This window comes from Bacillus rossius, chromosome 15, assembly GCF_032445375.1.
Source record: "Bacillus rossius redtenbacheri isolate Brsri chromosome 15, Brsri_v3, whole genome shotgun sequence".
NCBI lineage: Eukaryota > Metazoa > Arthropoda > Insecta > Phasmatodea > Bacillidae > Bacillus > Bacillus rossius.
The window spans coordinates 4,972,532-4,993,690 of NC_086342.1; the positions used below are offsets into that span (position 1 = coordinate 4,972,532).

General features: G+C 37.8%; 1 protein-coding gene across 3 annotated transcripts in view; it reads right to left on the reverse strand.

The window, feature by feature from the left end:
- Window positions 1-3,291: 3,291 nt before the first annotated feature.
- Window positions 3,292-21,159, reverse strand: part of LOC134539353 (structural maintenance of chromosomes protein 1A) — a 37,374-nt gene continuing 19,506 nt past the window's right edge. For all 3 annotated transcript variants that reach the window (XM_063381325.1, XM_063381324.1, XM_063381327.1), the window contains 13 exons: window positions 20,691-20,813; window positions 19,500-19,631; window positions 19,050-19,115; window positions 17,811-17,968; window positions 17,460-17,557; window positions 15,932-16,113; window positions 13,607-13,729; window positions 12,376-12,515; window positions 11,670-11,814; window positions 11,028-11,207; window positions 7,551-7,729; window positions 6,023-6,200; window positions 3,292-5,038 (listed from right to left, as the gene is read on the reverse strand). In XM_063381325.1, coding sequence (XP_063237395.1) covers window positions 4,973-5,038; window positions 6,023-6,200; window positions 7,551-7,729; window positions 11,028-11,207; window positions 11,670-11,814; window positions 12,376-12,515; window positions 13,607-13,729; window positions 15,932-16,113; window positions 17,460-17,557; window positions 17,811-17,968; window positions 19,050-19,115; window positions 19,500-19,631; window positions 20,691-20,813 — 1,770 coding nt within the window. In that variant the 3' untranslated portion in view covers window positions 3,292-4,972. The remainder of the gene's footprint in view (window positions 5,039-6,022; window positions 6,201-7,550; window positions 7,730-11,027; window positions 11,208-11,669; window positions 11,815-12,375; window positions 12,516-13,606; window positions 13,730-15,931; window positions 16,114-17,459; window positions 17,558-17,810; window positions 17,969-19,049; window positions 19,116-19,499; window positions 19,632-20,690; window positions 20,814-21,159) is intronic.

Sequence of the window (21,159 nt, forward strand, 5' to 3'; positions counted from 1 at the left end):
AACATTGAAATCTGATAAAATAGGTTTACATTTTACTTTTTTAATTGATTTATATTTATTCCCGTTTTTATGTACATATAAACCTCTTACAAGGGTTCTATCCTTATTTAATTTATTTAAAATAACATTTTTAACTTGGTTTACATATGTCATTCTTGCACCAAGTCATTGGTTAGCTTTGATACTTTTTTATCGTACGGTACTACAATTATGGTACACATTTAAAAACGAATCTGAGTCGAATGTAACTTATCCTCAGTGATTTTTATAGCATCAGAACTAGTGCTAGGTTATATATGCATATTTATTCCTAATAAAGTAGACCTATTCTATGATTGAAATGCACTTCAAATAACTTCAGATACACACCTGTTTTGGTCCATTTACAAATATTGAAAATCTTATCCTTTTTCTCCCCTAGTTCATTCATGTGTTCCTGCCATGAAGGTAGACACTGGACAGTCTTTATCCTAAAAAATAACTCACCAATAAAACACACTCATGTTTTATTAAAAAAAAAAAACAGTATCATAGTTACTAAAGAAAACATTTATTAGTAAACATCTAGATTATTTACCACATACCACTAGTCTACAAATTTACCCATTACCCCCCTCATTATTTGCCAAGAATTTGTTCTATTAAAATGTATAATTTGTTATATGCTATAGTGATTGTAAAAAAGCAATGTACAAATTCATAACATTTTTTCAATGAACAAACACTATCCACGCAAAATTAATTATTAATATAGAACACAAAAATGTAAATAAAGTTTGGATTTAACAAGCAGGAACTGTAGGCTAATAAAAGTCTTTTTTTAATTGGTCGAGTGTACAAAAAATACCCAAATAAGTAACTACTTTATTTTTGTAAATATTTGTTTTTGTATGAACAAAGTTTTTTTTTTCCCCCCACAATAAATGTTTACTTGTTTCTTGAAGGTGCTATAAGGGTGTGATAGTTTCTTCCATAGAAACAGCCATACCTGCTGCCATGGAGGCTTGTCTAGCAATTTTGTTGGAAGCTTCTACCGCAGTTTATAGGAAACCTTCCATCAGGCTTTATAGCAAGGGTATTGTGTTCTGTGATAAGTAATAGTATTGGCAGTTCTGTTTTTCGTTGGTTGGGTAATATTTTTGTATTGATATCTTCTAAATTTGACAATCATTATTGGAACAATTCAGTTACCGTAATGCAAGAGATGTCTTAAAAATTAACTCATTTTGTTATTGCTCATTGTGGTATCCATTCGTAGTGATGGAACAAAAATCTTTGACTTTAAATTGATATCGAAATCTCGTCTTGATTTAGTTAAAACAATATATTAATTACCAACAGTAATTTTTTTTTTTTTCAGAATTATTTCATTGTGCCACCTAATTATAAAAGTAAAGTCTGGAATTATTTTGAGAAAAATTATGATGAAACTGCTAAGTGTAAACTATGGTAAAAAACTATTCTAACATCTGGAAACACTACAAATTTAATGGGGCACAAAGAACGTCCACAAAGCTATTGACTTAAAATTAAAAAAAAAAAAAGTAATAATATGCAAATAGATCTATCAAGCCTAAGTACTCCAACAAAAGAGATGAGGCAATTAATGATTGCACCAGCACCCTAAATCCAGTTATCAGCATCAGATGCCCCACCAACACCTCCAGCAGACCAGACTATGGACATTCATTGTGACACAGAGTTATCTTTATAGCCTGTAAAGACTGAGCAGTCAGTAAAGAATAGTTTCGAAGATATTTACACATGCACTTCTGTTAACAGTGACAAGACGAGAAAAATTAACAATGCTCTATTGTACGTCATTTGTAAGGACAAATCAGCATTTTTCTGTGGTAGAGAATGACGGCTTCAAAAATATGCTTAAAGTTATTGCTCCTCATTGTAAAATACCCAGCAGATGTACTGTGACACGGTGGCTTGACTGTATGTATGACGTCTTGTCAACATTAATGAAATCAAAACTCTCCAATGTTGAATACCTAACATTAACTAGTGATACATGGTCAGATGCGCAGCTGTTTGGGTGTCACTGCACATTTTGGTTCTAGGCTCGGCATTAGAATCAGTGACATTTGTAGTGTTGATGACAGACATACATAGGACTATTTTAACACAAATGCTCTTTAAAAAATTGGAATGATTGGGAATTTGACACACACAAAGCCTCGGCAGTCGTTACTGATAACTGCGAATATGGTGAAAGCTGTGGAATTAGCATTTGGAAAGAAAAAGCGTATTCTTTGAAGAGCTTGTGGGAACTGGACAGTTTTGTGATGCGTAAGTCTGAAAATGTTTTCAAAAAGGAACTCTGACCCAGTATTTTTCCAAACAGTAAATGTTACTTTTTTTTTGCTAGTGTTTTTTTTGATAAATATTATTGTGGTTATTGAATTAAATTCAGTTCGAATAATTGTTTTTACGGATACTAGTTTAGAATTTCCAGCAAGCTGACAATTATATGCAAGTGTAATATTTGAGTTACTATAGTATTTCTTTTTAATAAAATTTGTTTTTATGTAGCAACTGAATTTGTATTTCCCTTTCAAGAAGTTTCGAGCATCCAGTCCCTTGAATAACGTAACGGGGTTGTACCGTAGTTGTTATTTGCTGATTGTACCATCCGGTGGTGTCTGTAGCAACTCACGACAAACCATCAAATAAATCGCTAAGCAGAAAACTAATGCACAAATCAGGGCTAAGTTGCAATTTTTTTTTAACTTTTTTTTGAATTTATAATTTTGGCAACTTGACTTGCAAACATTTTGTACTTTCTTTAAAATTTAACTGACGGATTTTAATCAATGAGTAATGTACAATTTGTGATGAGAGAGCGAAAAAGTGTGAAAAAAAAATCATTTGAACTTGAACCGTAAGTTGTGATCTATGTTAAATGAAAATGGACAAACCAGAGACTGGTTAAAGATTCTTTATTTTATGTACTTTATTTTTTAATTAGAAAAGAAAACTGCTCCATTTCATTAAGTCATCCTAACTTTGGTGAAAAGACAAACCTTCAAAATCATCTTCGAAGTCATTGCATATTGACATCATCAACTTTTTATGACATCATGAACTTGTTGCTATTCTGGGGATGCTTTGCCAGGCCATTCTAGAAAGTAACAAAGTGTTAAAGATTTTATGATATTGAGCAGCCAACCACGTAATATCAGGAAGTAAATATGTAGTCATTTTCTGAAAAATTTCATGTTAATAAATTAACTGGACCAAATTACTAAAAAAAATTAAATCTTAAAATAAAGACAACACACATCTCATGGCTAATTTTTTTTTTTCAACAGTCTTATGTACATTTCCCAAATTCAATGTTACGTACTAATGATGGGCCGGTTCTACATTTATCACCGAGTCTTAGTTCGGGTCCAGTCCTTGAAAATCAGTTCTCAGTACTCTGTTCTAGGTTACTTCCTCGCACAACTTCCAGTCACACCAAAAAATATAGTATGTCCTGATAGATGACATGTTTATTTGTTCAATATGACTTTTAAGGGCCTAACTTCACCATAATTCCACTACAAATAAGTACTGTAGTATTTACCCGCATATGGGTCAAAGATTTTGTGCCAATTTTTTTGTTTAATAAACTGTACTGCGTCCCACATGCAAATTTTCCAATTTGAGCCAGCCCAGCAAGAGGGGGAGTCTAAAATTAAACCAGCGAGAAAAGTTTTTTTTTTTTTTTTTGGAGCATTAAATGTTTTTGAACTGTTACCATACTCAAACATCACATTTCTATGCCTACAGGTTTTTGCGACAACTGTGTTTAAACATCCCCCCCCCCCCCCCATGAGATTTCAAACGCTTTCTACTGCAACATTCCATTCATGACAAAACTGCTGTAAAGAGCATGTTTATTATTGAAGTATGGTGGTCTTTTTGGGGAAGGTCTCTTGGGGAAGGTGACAGGTAAAAAATAATGTCGGGGGAGGGGTGGAAACACATTTCCTTTTTATTTTTTTTAGATAGTGCTTAGCGAGGAGGGATGACGGGAATGGCCATAAAGGTAGGAGAGGGGAAGGGCGCTGTGTTTCTTACGGGGGAATAAGCTGAGACACAGAAACATAAATACTTCACTTGTATTCTACTGGAGACAGATTCATGGCACGACTCATATTCGAGGGTGACTCTTACAGTAAAGTGTTTTTTTTTTTTTTTTTTTTTTGCCAAAATTAAGGATGCGACCCATACAAAGGGGCAACTCATTTGAAAGTAAATACAGTACCTAGCCCCTGGGCAGTACAGGTGCTGAATGTCTCTGGGGTGGATTATAAATCTAGTGATACATATTAAGTCTGGTAAAAATGTTTTTCTTGTAGAGTTGATATTTAATTTAAGCACATAAAATAATTACTAGCCTGCAGTTATTTTTTTCACAGGTCTACTTTTAGTTAAAATTATCATCCCTGTCTCCAAGTGAAAAGAGGGACGAAAAAAAGGTTGCGATCTCGGCGGCCATTTTCAAGGTTTACGGATCTCTCGTTCACTGTCAAAAAGGGCTGAAATGGAAGTTAGAATGTATGCAAAATATATGTCCCCCCCTTACAACAGCATTTTTACTACGTTTTTACACAGTAAGACTATATTGTATTTTCACCACTGAAAGGTTGGGCTGTTAAGCTCTCTGTGGTACCGGGATTATACTTATGGTTCTTTGTACCAGTTAATTTGCTGAGAACCGGGACGAACCCATCACTAGTATGTAGACTTCTTTCAGTCATCTTAGGATACTTGCACAATGATCAAGACACACGAGAAAACATATTTCAATGCAAAAGAAAAAAAAACATAGAAACATGATCCTAATTAAATCCTTGAATAAAAGTCATTTAAAAAAAATGCTGTCAGAAACATTATTTGTACTGTTCATAGTACGGTATATTTCTCCTTCCGATCTTCACACAATGCCACAAGCGATACGCGTGTTCCCTCGGGCTCAGATGTGAGACGGGAACTGGGTCAGGTCCAGCGTGAGGACTTTGCTGACCAAACACTCTCCGGCCTGCAAGCACGAGCGCACACGTTGCAACACAACTTGCCTCTGGCACCAGCCGCCTGTCGTACAACGAATCTAAATCCACATACAAAAAAATAAGTCCCCAAAACACTCATTAAAATACGGCCTGGGTCTAAGAAGGAGGGCATCACAATACATTCTCCTTCCCCTTAACATTTTGAAAAGATAATTTCCTCCTGCTGCTTAAGGAAACAGGTCCAAACCAGTGTAACTGAGTAATTACACTACTACCCACTATTTCTTGCAAATAGTTGCCCTGTGGCACATATTTTTACTTGTAGTCACAACATTTTAGTATTTACATTACAGTATAAGTATATTAATACAAAAGATAAAACTGGAAGTACCCTCTTAACTGTACACCTACCCTATAAATAAATAAAATTTTATCATTTTAATAAGTTTACCTCGTTAATAAGTCTAAATTTCTAAGTACCTTCAGAAACTTTTCTAAACGGATTTCACTGTATTGGAATATCAATTCATGTAAGGACAGATCTTAATCTGTAAACAATCAGCATGATAAATTTTTACAAAAACAACTTCTATCAAACATGATTCCACGAAGGGAAAAAAAAAGGGGGGGGGGGGGTGCACGAGATTACATTTTAATTCCAGTTTCACAGTTTCAAACTTGAAATGTCAGGGAGGAGTAGGGGAGAAAGCTTACACCCATGCTATCTACCTAAGCAAGTGTATTTAACACAGAACACAACGGCTGTTATGGTTCTAACACTGACTGGGCTATACAAACAATTTAATTATCCACTGACCATATCAATCTCATGTACGACTACTGATCTAATACTTGACCTTGCGAACCAATTAACATAATCAAGAAAGCTTGGTTTTGAAACCACATAGGGTAAACAGCACCATCAAAGAAAAAAAATATTATTTTTTTGGTTGATTTCGTGTTAATAATTTGTTAAGTGTGTTAAGTGAGCAAGTGCACTGAGATCAGCTCACATCAGGGCAGATCCCGATGAGAGCGTCGGCATGGCTGTAGAACTCCTCCTTGAGGGATATCACGATGGTCTGCAGAGACGTGGTCTTGTCCCTGATGTAGCTCGCCACCTTCCCTATGTTAGTGTTGTCGAGCGCTGCATCGATCTCGTCCAGGACGAAGAACGGTGACGGCTGGTAACTAGAGTCGGGACACCACACACACAGTGGAACCTTGCAACACGATACATTCCCAACAGCAATACAAAAAAAAAAAAAACTTTTGGAACGTAAAAGTGCAGCCTCAGGGTAAAAAGTTATCTATCATGGAGGAACAAATTATTTATTTATTTCATATGAATGCTATACTGACATTAATACAGTCATTAACACAAGGGAAATAATTTTTACTACAGATTTTACTCCATTCTCTTCCTTTTCAATAGGATAAAATGAAAATTACCAAAATGTGACTCAATGTGAGTACAACTTCAAAACCATGCTCTGAAAATCGTAAAAGCCTCTTCCAAAGATTTTATGCTTAATAAGTACAAGTAATGTTACACTTGCTCTATAAAAACGTTCTTGTGCCTTTAATTTTAGTCCCTACAGAAACGTCTGAACAAGGTTTTACTGAGTGCACAGTACTAGTTTTGTGAAGGCAACAAATTCCCTTTCATACCTGAGCTGTGATTGCAAGATTATACTACTTATATGACTTTTTAATTTGTAGGTAACAGTCAGGACATAACCCTGGCTATATTTTACACAATACACATGTGTAATCTGGTCACTTTAAAAATTGATGCTAAAAAAAAAGCAGATGAAAACAATGTATGCACCCCCATTTAAACACATAAGGGATCTGATTTACTAAAAGTGGTGTTAAAATAAGGCAAAAGTTTTGCAAAACGTTGGTACTAAAAATAAAAAGGGTACAAAAAAAGCACTAGTAGAAAAAGCTTTATGATATCCAAATACTTTGGCATTGAAATTTGTTTCCTGTGTTAAAAATCTATGATGTTTTCAGAAATGATGACAATCAACTCCAGGAAACAGCTGTATTTCTCACAGAAGTTCATGTTCCACAAAAAAAAAAAAAAAAAAAAATGTTTAAATTTCACGAAAAAGCTCTTTAAAAAAAAAGTTGAATCTGGTCTTTTGTCGCGAACTTCGCGCTTCATTAATTTTTGGGGGTCTATGCACATGCATGTTCATTGGCGTAGCTGTGTTCATAAAGTTGGGGGGGACAAATAATGATTTTGATGTCATGTAAACCCATTCCCCTCTTACTAAGACGGGGGGTCCGGGGGTCCTCCACCGGAAAATTTTGATTTTAAAAGTGCACGATAGCGCTTTTAACCATTGGATACATCGATGTTAAAATTATTATTGTTTCCTTAAGATAAAATTTGAGAGTGAAGAAATTAAAAATAAAGTTGGGCAGAATAATATTATAAAATAAAAATATCACGGTCTAGAAAGTTGGGGGGGACAGTCCCCCATGTCCCCCCCCGGTTCCTACGCCCCTGTGCATGTCGGTGTTCCCGACCTGTGAATGGCGAACAGCAGCGCCAGGGCGGCCACCGTCTTCTCCCCGCCAGACAGGTTCGACATGGGCTGGAACCTCTTGCCGGGCGCCACGCAGTTGTAGTTTATGCCGTCCAAGTACGGCTCCTCCGGGTTCTCCGGGCCCAGGAAGGCCTGCGCCGACTGGTTCTTCGCCAGCGACTGCGGCAAGTACAAGCATCTAAAATTAAATTTATGACATTTTGCCTCTGAAATTTTTAGAGATTTGCGAATCCTTGATTTTCAGTTCGGTTCGAATCCCTGGCAATATTTGAGATATGAATCCGATTCCGAATATTAAGCACAGAATAATTTTAAATAACTCATTAATTTAAAAATAATGTGTGTTCTCTTTTTTCTAACTGTAACTACTGGCAATTACGTATTTATTACACTGAGATTGAAATGTTTATAATTATGTAAACTTAATTTAATAATAAACACTTTAAAATACGAAAACCAAAACATATTCGATTCTCCAACTCAATCGTAATAAACTGCAGGCCATAGGGAAATCTCAGTTTTATAAACGTTTCAGCAAACGAAACCATTTTTCCTCCAATAATTAGCCAAGACGTTTTTTTCTTGGAGGTATGTAATTGTTTTTAGTTTATAGTTTGCTATAAGACGAACTTCGTAATTATAGTTTAAGCCCTTGAAATCTCGAAATTCTTTTAATGTCACTGTGTTAGGTAATTATTATTCTACATATCTTTCTTTGATACATATTATTATAAATACATACGTAATAGTAGTCTAATTTTATATTTCACTGCTAGTATTTTTGAGCCGTATTTATTAATTTATAACTTTTGTGAATATTCGTAATACTGTTCGAATCCATGTACGTACAACAATTCCGGGTTCGGGTAATTGTGGATTCGAACCATACCCGAAAATATCGGGTACTCGCACATCCCTACCCCAAATTTTTAGGGTTGTGCGAATGTTCTGTATACCGATACCGAAATCGAAATTTTGCTACTTTCATTTTCGATTTCGGTAAGAATTTCATCTGTCGAAGTTCGTTTTTAGCGAAATATTTCGAGCCAAACGAAAGTTCAATAGCTTACCTAAGTTCGTTTGTTCTAGTTGAAAAAGAAATCGTAATTTAATAAAAATGTACAGTAGAATACCGGTACAATAACGTACCTTATTATAAAGTATATTTCACTTAACGAATTTTTTTTTAAGTGCCCGCCAAAAATCGTATCTTCGCCATGCAAAACGGTTTCAGTTTAAAGTATCATATTTTCACTATAACGTATAAATTCTACTAGTAGCGTGGCATTACTACACCAAAATTTACTTAAACTGGTAAATAAATTTCCAGCTAAATGATTAATGTAGTATAACAAAGATACACAAATACCACCGCAACGTATTTTCTAACCTCTAAATTCTCAAAACAAAGTTAACAAACAGTTGCGCGCACAACCATAGATTATACCGTACGTAGTATGCGACGTGAGCAACACAACACCATTCGATACATCGAAAGACGGAGGTTTGAGAGAAGTATTAATTATTTAGACAAAAGTGTTACGCTACGCTAAAAATACTGTTTGATGTCTGTGCCGGGATTGTTTATTGTTATTGTTGAGTTTATTTTCAGGTTACGTTATTTAGACACCGCATTATATTTGTGCTACAATATGAATGATCCTGGAGATAAAAAGAAACGAAAGCAATTCACGCTTAAGGAAAAAGTGGATATACTCAGAGAACTAGACAAGGGGAAAAAAGCAAGTCGCAGTTGCGAATACATATGGCATTGCGGCTCTCCTGTAGCTATTTTTTTATATATATTTTTTTCTCTTTGTAAAGATATGTATGCATATTTCAGTACTAAGTACAAAAACTTGAGGTACCTGTAAGTACTTAGCACTGGGATTCTACTGTAATGTCTTTATATGATTTGCTTGTTATTACTAATAATGTAATAACATATGCAAATCATATAAAGACATTAATTAGAAAAAAGATTTCATTAAGATTAATTTACGTGGTGATGAAAAAAACTCACGTTAATGAAAATACGGTAAAATCATAATTTGAACAAACATGGCAGATAAAGTAAACAAAATTCAACCGTGATTACAGTAGGCCTAGGTATCAAAACAAAATCATGCAATATTTGAAAAATTACCTGATTCATTTGCTTTCAAACAGTAGTGTAGGTACTATATTCGTAAAACATACATTCCAGAACTGTTAGTACACTATTTAGTATTTACCGTATACACATAAACAAAGAACGTACCTACTTTTATTCGCGCACAGCCAAACAAAAACATTTTCGTCTGCTTTATTTAAAATTTACATACTCTGACTGGCATATAAAATCCTCATAATATACAGCCAATTAGACAAAAAGGTCAACAAGTCACTTGGCAGCAACCATTTGTTATGTTTTGTTTTGACCATGTCCCTTGCCTGGTTTACAGCTTCCTGAGCTAGCCATGTGTGACAGTGGTGCAAGATGACGGCCGTTCCGCAGTAGTCACGTGTTTTTTCATCAGTACCATGCACGTGATAAATATATTATCATAGACTGCGACATTACGACTGTAAAGGAAATAGTCTGTGCGCTGAAAGATCTGGATTGATTCTTGAAATTTACGAGTGACATGGGGCTGTGTTGTGTGGTCTAGGGCGGATGTTGACTATATTAAATAGTAATATTTATATATACATCAAAAGGTACAAAAATGATTTATGTAATAGAATTTATTACTGAAGAGCAAATTTTGGGGCACTTTTTTTTCTTTGTTAATTAAAAAATTTCGCTTAACTTTCGTTAAGAATATATTTATCTCATAGAAAAATTCATTTTCGTTTCACTTTCGCGAAACTTGATAAATTTTCTTTCACTTTCATTTCGTGTGGATAAAGTCACTTTCGCACATCCCTACAAATTTTGAAGCACATTGGATTTTGAAAAAATTAATATTTCAGCAGAATACCTCATCATACATCTTGTATGCAAGTTTGAACTCATTTGCACTGGCTCTGATAGTAATATCTTGTCTTTCTATCTTAATTAATAATTTTTTGGTTAAAGTTATGGCTATACTACCTGAATTAAATACGCAACGCTAGTGACACTGCCTCCGATTTGGTGTGCAGACTGCATCTAATAATTTTTTTGATTTTTTTTTAGGGACACAAAAAGCTTAAATAAAGAAATTTAATAGGTACTATCTAGTATGGTATGGCCAGTCAATACGGCATTGACTATCAGCAAAAAACATTAATCTGCAAGGTACTGTCAACTTATTTTGTTCTCAGTATCTAAAATATTTTAAACACAACCACCCTGAACTCTTCTGACATCTTTCTCCCATTATTTTAAGTCTGATTTACAAAGGAAAACGACTGGTAAACATACATTCATTTTTACTGACTCATCCATCACTAAAATCACCGACACAGACTGCTAACGCAGTGGCCGCTGTACCTTGTATATATTATCGATTTCGTTGGCCACGTGCTCGAAGCAGTCCATGAACCGGTCGTGTCGGTCCTTCTTCACCCGCTCGAAGGTGAGCTTCGCCTTCCTCGCGGCCCGGCGCGCGATTTCGAACTCCTCGTTCGTCTCCTGCAGCTTCTCGCGAGCCAGGTCCAACTTCTGCATCGCCTGCAAGTCATGAACATCCCGTACGTACGTTCCGTGATTTCCGCAGTCGAACCGACGGGGCAGTTTCGAAACTATCATGACGTTTAGCCCAGTGGCGTAGCCAGGATTTGTGTATGGGGGGGGGGGGGGGGTGTTAAGAATCATGCCCCCCCCCCCCAGCCCCTTGTATTAAAGCGGGGGGTCATGGGGTCCTACCCCTGGGAAAATTAGGATTTTAAGGTGTAAAATAGTGCTATTTTAGCAGTTATCGGTTTCTTAAATTTAAATATTGTAATGGTAATAATTTTATTAATTTTAATATGAAATTTGTTTGAGTGATGAATAAGAAATTAATTAAAGATTCGGTGCTAAGGGGGGAGGGGGGTGGGGTTTGAACCCCTAAAACCCTCCCCCTGGCTACGCCCCTGGTTGAGCCCCTCGTGATGTTCCGCCGCGGCAGTAGCGAGGTTGCGCGACATATACCCGCATGTTGGGGGCCTGGATCCTCTGGATGGTGTTCTGAAGGTCGTTGATGGCCCGGTTCAGGCGGTCGCCCATCTTCTTCACGTCGTCCGGCTCGTCGAGCTCTTTCAGGTTCTCCGGCAGCTGCGTGTAGTCGATGACGATCCTGCAACGAGATCAACTTCCACTGCACGTGCAGCTCGAACAGGAAGTACGACTCTCAACTGCGCTAGAGAGATTATTTAAGACTAGCTAATGCCCGGCATGCGTTGCTATGCCTCTTCCAAACTGAAGGCACAATACAAAAACATAAATGCACAAAGGCAAAGACAGATCTTAAAAAAAAAAAAATAAAACACAGCTAGACAAACAAAGATAAGGACTTTATAACAACATTAAACTGCTAGACAACATAGAAAACACAAAATAACATTATTATTTGATACTAAAAAATTTTTAAATTAAATATGGGATAGTAATTTTTTTCTTTTTAAATCACCTCAGGAAATACTGAACTTTGTCATGCAACTTAGAGGTAATCAACTTCAAACAGAGGTGACATACAATGAAACAAAAAAAAAAAAAAAACGGATTGAGCCTAGTGCCGATGGTCTAATGCAACACAAAATGGCAAGATCTGAATTCTCAAAGCACCAAATTTTGGAAGAAAATTACATCAAAGTTTGCAGGGTTTACCCAGCAAATCTAATTAATGTTCAAGGAGTACCTGCTCTCTCGATCATAAATTTGCTGCACACTCAAAGAAGTGTTCTCCAAGGACGAGTTCTCAGACGCGTCCATAACAGACGACTCCTGCGCTATATCCTCCATGTTCCCTCGCTGCATCGGAATGGCTATGTCTTCCATCTGCACATATTGAAATAAATATTACTATGGAAATACAAAATACAATTTTAATGAAAAAACTGAGTGCCTTTAATGAAAACAATAAAAATTATTTACTCCTAGGGACAAGATCTTATGGTGAATTGCAATACAACAGAAAATATATCGCAAAGCATGTCAACTTGTTAAAAACGTTGCTTTAAAATTCGGCCTTGAAATTTTACTCCCATTACACCCACAAACTTCAAAAATTATCTGACATCTCTTACTAGTAGTTACGTATTTTACATTAATCAAGTTGGCATATTTTTCAAACACACAAAAATTTGCAGATTTGTTTTTAATTTTCTTAGTAGTTATGTTCTAGTCGTGCTTATACATTATTTAACTGTATATGTGCATTACAGTAAGTCAAAACGAGTATTACAGTTAAAAAAGTACTAAGAAATATTTTAGTTTCATATTTGTTACATAATACACCAGTTTTATGAATAACAACAACTCCTAAAAATAAAGACTAAATATCCCAACAAACTTTACTAAGGCAAAAAAAAATCACATACCCTACAAAAGCTATTTTTTTATTTACTAAAATGCTTTAACCTTAAGGTTTATGGTCATTTATTAGGGGGAAAAAAGATAGATAACACTGGCTGAACAGAGAGGCTTAATTATTTTTTCTTGGGCAGATTGATGAAAGATGATGCTTAATCAGGGCCGGCGCGTCCATACAGGCGAACTAGGCAACCGCCCAGGGCGCCAAGTAGCTGGGGGCGGCGCAGCACGACACATAACAGCTGATAATATATGTTTAACGATTATTGAAACTAGATGAAAATGGATTATTTTAACAGTTTGGAATGTTTATATTGATACTGTATAAGTAATTATTTAAAGTCCAATGTGACCTGTTTATGATTTGTAATAAGTAAAAAAAAAAACAAGCCTGCTTACATTTGATCCTTGACAATATCTTAGGCTTACGTGATGTATTTTGAGGAAAGGAAAAATTTTTTTTGGGGTGTCTCGGGGGGGGAGGCTTTAAGGTTTTTCGCCTAGGGCGCCAATTTACCTTGCACCGGCCCTGTGCTTAATACCAAGACACGACAGACCTTGCACTGTTTGAGGATGCTGTGCCGATCGGCCCGCCTCTGCTCTATCTTGGATTCCAGAGCCGTCTGCTGCTTCTGCACAGCCTGGATGTCCTTCGCGATGCTCCCCATCTCGCGACGAGCCTGCGCACAGCGCAAAAACTCCTCCGTGTGCTCGCAGGAGTACAAAACCACATTTATGCGATTTTAGGATTATGCAAAGACACACGGAAATTTCACGGATTCTTCTAGTCTTAGGAAAGAATTCAAAAGTCATAGGTTTGCTCAACCCAGGTTTGCTTTCCTATTGGTTGATTTATCATCGATAATATTTTTATCCTTGTTAATTGACTCTAACTAATTAGCCTACTTCACTCTTAGCTGGGCATTGTTTGCTAAAGGCCTTACTTAAGAGGGGCGTGTCTAAATAACTGCGGTCCATTAATGGCCATAGTGAGAGATTGTGAAGGTTTGCATTCTAACTTGCGAATAAATGAATGCGCAAAATTTCCGTATCTCTAGTTATGCATTTATGATGCAAGTCTGACAAAATTCATATTCTTAACAAACAATAAAAAAAATCTGAATACAAGTTGCATTCAACATGTGGTACTGAATAATAAATGATTTACAAGATTAACACTACTTTCTGATAAATTGTGAATTAGTGTCACAAACAGTACACACACCACACACATAAAAAAAAAATTTTTCAATATTTTCACATTGAATGTTCATACCGTAAGATCATGACCATTTACTTTAAAGAAACTGAAATAAGAATAAAAATAGTTAACACTGAGATAAGTACGGGGAATCTTCAAAATACATAGATTCAAAAGACTACATATAAGATATTTGAATTTTCTAATTTAACAAATGTACACAACAGGAAATCTACAGCAGGCTAAGAATACCTGAAAGATGAACGAAAGTTGAACTTATTTTTCTGAACAAGGACTATAAATATTATTCCAAATCAGTTTATGTATTCTGAACAGCAACACTAAATCTTCAAGCATTTAAAAATTAAATATCTGTATGTTAACTTTGGCCCGATTCAAGGACGGTTCCATCGTTCGCCAAGATTTGTAGTGTCATTTATTAAAAATTTTAACACATACTGATCCGACTTGTTGTGTATATAGTTTGAGCATGTTTAGTGTAGTGTATAGACTACATATAAGACATTTTAAACTTCCCGCCCTGCAGGGCATTGTGGTTGGTCACTCTGGAGTGGCCAGGAAGTATAGGTTGGTGCACCTGCGCACAGGGAGAGGACAGTCCGATAATCAACGTGGTTGTGAGTGGACGTTGGTTACTATCGCGACTCGTTTTCAATCAAACTATACCTAGTTGTTTACAAATGTTGCATCCGCTAATTATTTCAGTCCACATCTCTTCGTGCAACACATACAAATAAACACAAAGTACACAACACGAAATCTACAGCAGGCAAAGAATACCTGAAAGCCTAATGAAATTTGAACTTATTTTTGAACGACTATAAATATTTTTCCAAAACTTCAAGCATTTAAAAATGAAATATTTGTATATTACTTTGGCCCTATTCAAGGATGGTTTCATCGTTCGCCAAGATTTGTAGTCATTTATTAAAAATAAAAATTTTAACACATACAAATAAACATAAAGTACACAACAGGAAATCTACAGGAGGCTAAGAATACCTAAAAGCCTAACGAAAGTTGAACTTATTTCTGAACAAGGACTATCAATATTTTTCCAAAACTTAAAAGCATTTAAAAATTAAATATTTGTATATTACGTTGGCCCTGTGACACACCTGCAGCGACGTGCGGGCCGGCCTCGTTGCGGCAACAGCGGCGTCAGCGCGAAATACTGGGACAGCGTTTCGGAACGAGGCTGGCCACCGTTGCGGAAAGCGAACGGGGTCGAGAGGGGGTAGGAACGAGGACTGTCGACGATGCCGCGGACCCAAGGTCTCAAACACGGCAGTCACGCCCGAAAGGGGGCTTTTTGTGGGTGGCCGTGCAGAGACGGAGCCCGGTGCGCGTCGCGTGACTCTCGTCGCCGCTTCCCGCCTCGCCGAGAGGTCTGCCGCAAGCGTGTCACAAGAGAGCGGAGGTAAGAGATAGCGAGATTGACTTAAGTATATTTTATAGATTTAAATAAATGGGTGACGCTGTCGACAATTGTAATAGTTAGTAGCAAATTGAAGTGGAACTGAAGTTAATGTCGGGACCTTATCTTACAACCCCTTGTCCACTTCAAGCCCCATTAGAGAGGGAAGGCAATAAGGCTTTCCTTGAGGGAGAGAACTCGTCATAACAGCCCGGTCCGAAGGATGTCCCGAGAGAGACGCACCTTCCCGATGAGGTCCTCCATGGCGTCCACCTCGCTCTTCTTGGTGGTGCGCTCTGACTTGAGCACGTCCAGCTCGCGCATGTCCTTCTCGATGTCCGCCATCTGCTTCTGCTCCGCCTGCTTGGCCGCCTCCAGCGCGTCCTCGTCGTCCTGCACCGCCCGCTCCCAGCGCAGCACGTTGTCTGCGGCACACACCGCTCCCCGTCTCGCAATCTGGCCTCCACCCACCTCCACAGCTGGTCCGGCTTCCCATTCATCCACTTTCATTATCTATACCCAGAGATCGGAAAATATTCGCGAATTCATATTGCGACAGGCTAAAATACAAAAATAGTTATGCTTCGGTGCTGCTTCTGCTAATTGGCTCACAGCTCACCTGGATGACTCCGGGCCCCGATGAGAAACAACCTGACCGACGCTTTATCGAATCACAGGCTGCCACGATGGGGCGTCTCCACAAGACGGCAGCCAACGGGTGGGTGACATTTGACCGAGTGTACGTAGGACTATGGAGTTCCATCCTGCAGGTCGTTGAACCCGCAAATTTTTCCGGTCCCTATCTATACCGTATTTACCCGCACAAGGGCTGCCCCTACGTATGGGTCGGGGCACATCGATAATTCTGGGCAAAAAAATCTTAAACCGTTTCACCTTAAGGGTCGCCATCGAATATGGGTCGCGCCGTAAATCTGTCCCTCCAGAAGAATACAAGTGAAGTCTTTGTGATCCGTGCCTCAGCTCATTTGCCGTTTAAGAAACACTGGCACTCGGCACTCAGAGCTCCCATTTTCATCCTCTATGGCAAAATGATCCTATTTTTTAAACTCTTTTTTTCCCCTCCCCCGTCTATTCTATTTTTTTTATCCCTCTCCTTCCCCACGAAAGAATAGATGGCAGCTGCTCAATTGTTTTTGTCAGTTTCTCCTGTAAAAACAAGCACACCCTTTTCAGCAGTTTTGTTAAGGAATATTGGAGTAGAAAGCATGGGAAACTCACGCCAAAAACAATGTTTGGATATAGTTGTGTCACAAAAACCTACGGAGATAGACATTATAATTGAGTACGATGTCATTTCATGCACATTTAAAACGATAAGAGGGAGATAGAGAACCATTATCACTGTAGCATGGCCACACAGACACACACCCTCCTCTCTAACTGGTTTAATTTAAGATATTACCTTCTTGCAGAGTATCAGCTCGGCGACAGATCGCCATACACATACCGGAAGCGGCCAGGTAGCCGAGACACTGCGTTATAGCACAGTTCATGATGTTTTACATGAACTGCAGGGATATTTTAACTAAACAATTTACACTCACTCTAACATATTTATTAAAAACCAAACACAGGTTAGTTATTTACACACTTACTCAACCACACAGTGCAATGTCAATTTTTTGTAATGCCCAAAATGAAAAACTTTGTATTAAGGGCCGCAGTACATATCATTAAACAAAAAAACAGGCATTAAATGTGTGATCCATACGTGGGTAAATATGGTACATCAGCTATTAAACAAACTTACTTCGCGTGTCTCTAGTTTTCTCAAACTCCAGCTGATTTAAGATGCGGTTACGCTGGTTTTCGAATTCCATCCTCTTCTTCATCCTTTCTTGCTGTGACCTGGACAGAAAAACCACGAAAGAGTTAAAACTGTGATCTTGTAGGTCCCACTGCCCCTAGTCTCCTTGTGTAACCACATGACGTAAAACCTGACCAAGCGAAGTAAATGAGAATGCATCGTAAAGCGATAACTTAACAATTTTTTTTAATATTACCATTTTAGTTTTTAAGAGTATTTCATTCAATGATATCAAACACAACACTTTCTTTTCGAAAAAGGTTTGATTTAAAAGTGACATCGACCCGAATGTACCTGAGCTCGCGCTCCTCGTACTGCCGTATGTTCTCGACCCCGATCTGGGTGCAGAACTTGGCGAACACCTTGTCCTCAACGTTGTTCATGTTCTCCTTGATCTCCTGGATCTGCTGGTCGCGGGCCCTCATCGTGCGCTCGATCTCCGCGATCGTCGGCTGCCGACACACACCAGCACACGGGCGCTCGACGTCTCTCGTCAGCACCAAGGCCGGTAATGCCTCCCCCTTACCCCATGCCTGATGTTTGGACTAGGAGCGGGTGGCAGCCACACCTGTAGAACTGGGTGTGTGAGAGGGTAGGCTGGACTGGGTTTCCAGCGACGGGGGGAGTCTCCACTCCACGAGTCCCCAACCTGACCCCCAGCCCTTTTCTGGACCTCTCCTTTCCCAAGGGATCAGCCACTGGGGACAAGTCCCCCACCCTGTTGGCGTAGCCCCTGTTAGAAAACCAGCGGTACCACGTGGAGATAGAGGTCGCCTTGTTCCTGAGAGGCTATGTATGACGCATCAGGGAACCTTTCCGTAACTATGTTGGGCGCTGTCAAGCCACAGATTTCTCACTGATAATTATTTTGTGTTGCACTAAAAGAAAACACATCAGCTTCAGGTCTTGAAAGCCGCTCAATTTGTACCAACTTGCCCTCGAAAATACCACCCGAGCTCCAGACAACACGAACTGCCATGTTCTAGGGCCAGTAAAACGTAAACTAGAATTTGTAACAGGTACACAGAATGCACGCATTGATATAAATACCCAGCGGAGTAATAAAACATCAGATTTAGGTTTAACGCGCTACTGTATGCAGGTCTGCGATAGTGACGTTTGACAAATGGTTGCGAAACTGATACTAAAAAATCCCTGATGGTCTCAAAATCCCCAAAAATTTCTGGGTTTTCCAGACAAGTGGCAACCCTGATGATAAAAGAGAACCCGCAAGAAAACCTACCAGCCAACTGCAATTTCAGCATGTTTCCCACTTGCCACAGACCTGGGTTTGACCCAGCCGAGAACTGAACCCACATCACTTTGATGGGAGATGAGTGGTGAGTGAACTAAACACTCAAGTAGGTAAAAAAAATTAATACAAACCTTCAATATCTACATACATAATTAGAAAAACACATACATTGCCTAAGCAGAAAGCTATAATATAAATAATGCTATGCAATTTTTTACAAAATTATCATAAACTTCTTTATCTCCAGAAATTCATATTTAAATGTGAAAATTACTCACCCCAAAATTATCAGACTTGGTTTTCAAAGAATCCAATTCGGACTCCAACTGTGCTATCTGTTTCAACTGCAGACAGAAATGATAGAATACATTAATTAACATAATGCAATGACATTTTAAACTAAGTTTTTTTAAAAATTTTACACGTACACCTGCTTTGATCACTAGAAAATATTTGCTTATGTCTTGTGATTATATTAAGGAACACGACAAACAGAAAACTTTTTTTTTTGAACACCATGTCACATATTAAACCACAAATTATTGGTATTATTCGTAGCCCTGCTTCCCATAGACCCACAAATTTATCAAGTAAAATAAAAAATTTAATTTACGTAATAAACTTTAGTTACCTTACAATTAACAACACACACATTCTATTTCTGCAACCGTTAGATCTGCTGAATGATTTAAAAGCATTATTACTATTACAACCAGGTGAAGACTCACTGTATTTTCCTTGTCAGTCTTTGAGTATTTGAGCCTGGTCTCCAGCCCCCGGATCTGCGAGTCCACGGTGTTCAGCTCGGATTCCTTGCGGGACTTCTTCATGGCATCGCGCAGTTCCTCCGTCAACTTCTCCTGCAAACCAAACACAAAACACATTAGCTAAAATAACAAACTAAACATCACAACCAGAGACAAGTAGGAATGCATTAAGCGGGACTTGATTACCGAGGAGACCCGACTGACAATTAATAAAACTTCAAAATATATTACAGTGAAATATCAATAAAAATAATTAAAGTTCTTAAAATGATTTTTTTTAGTAAATGTAAAATCACCTGTTAAGATATGAAAAGAAATACTTTAGGCCTGTGCAAAGCTTTGACCAAGCGAATCAATCTAAGATCTTTTTAATATAATATTTGACTTTGTTATAAAATTTGCTATTTGTTTTATTTGAAGCATCGGGTGTGAAGCAAAGCTTCGTGTCTGATGTGAAGCTTAGCATTTGTTGAAACACACAAAAAGATTGGAAGCCTAAATAAATGAAAATATTTAGTTTTTTTTTTGTGTTGTATTTGTTTTCCTTGTATAAAGTTGGTTTCTTAAAAAAAACCTTCATTTGTTTTTATGAATTCTCAATATTAATATCATACATGGTTATTTTATAATTTTTATTGAATATGTTATACATTGGGACCAATTGGTATTAAACAATCAGTTCAAACATTACAAACGTTAAACAATTTTTTTTTTTTTAACTTTATTCTTGTATCTTATGAAGTAAATGTAAAACAGCTTTGCTGAAAACATTATTTGCAAATCAATTCAACTTCGCCAATATTTTGAACATTTGATTTCAAGTTCATTTCGCATGAAAAAAAATAATATTCGCACAGGCCTAAAAACTTTTGAAGTAAGGTTTTTTTTTAATAAGGTTCCACTTTAAGTGAAAAACCATTCAATCTTTAGTTCTTGTAATTACAGACAGAAAAATGTGGTACAAGGATTTGGGGTGAAATAGAGTATGATAAGAAACCATTTCAACTATTGAGTAAACCATGGAATACTGAAACCAGCAAAGCATCAGTTGGGATTCTAACCCAAGTCCAGCGTCCTGCCCCGGTGCGACCTCACTCGAGTCGCAGGCAAACTGGAGTGCAGGGGGAGCGGCCGGGTCAGTCGACAGTTTACCTTCGTGGCTTTCAGCTGCGACATGTGCTTCTCATCCCAGCGCTTCGCCTTCCGGGCGAGGTCCAGACTGCCCCCGGAGATGATGCCCGACTTCTGGTAGAATGTGCCGTCCAGCGCCACGGCCTGTGCGCAAACCCAAACACCGGCATTACCAACACGTGACACTGCAAGACTTGCATCACGAGCTTAGGGCGGTCCCAATACCCCATATAACGCTATCAGATATTGGTCGATATACAGTTTTCGGCAGATATCAATGTATCGGAAAATAAGGTCACAACTAGGGATGTGCAAGTACCCGATATTTTCGGGTACGGTTCGAATCCACAATTACCCGAACCCGGAATCGTTGTACGTTTATGGATTCGAACAGTATTGCGAATATTAACAAAAGTTATAAATTAATTTAATACGTCTCAAAAATACTAGCAGAGAAAAATAAAATTAGGCTACTATTATGTAAGTAATT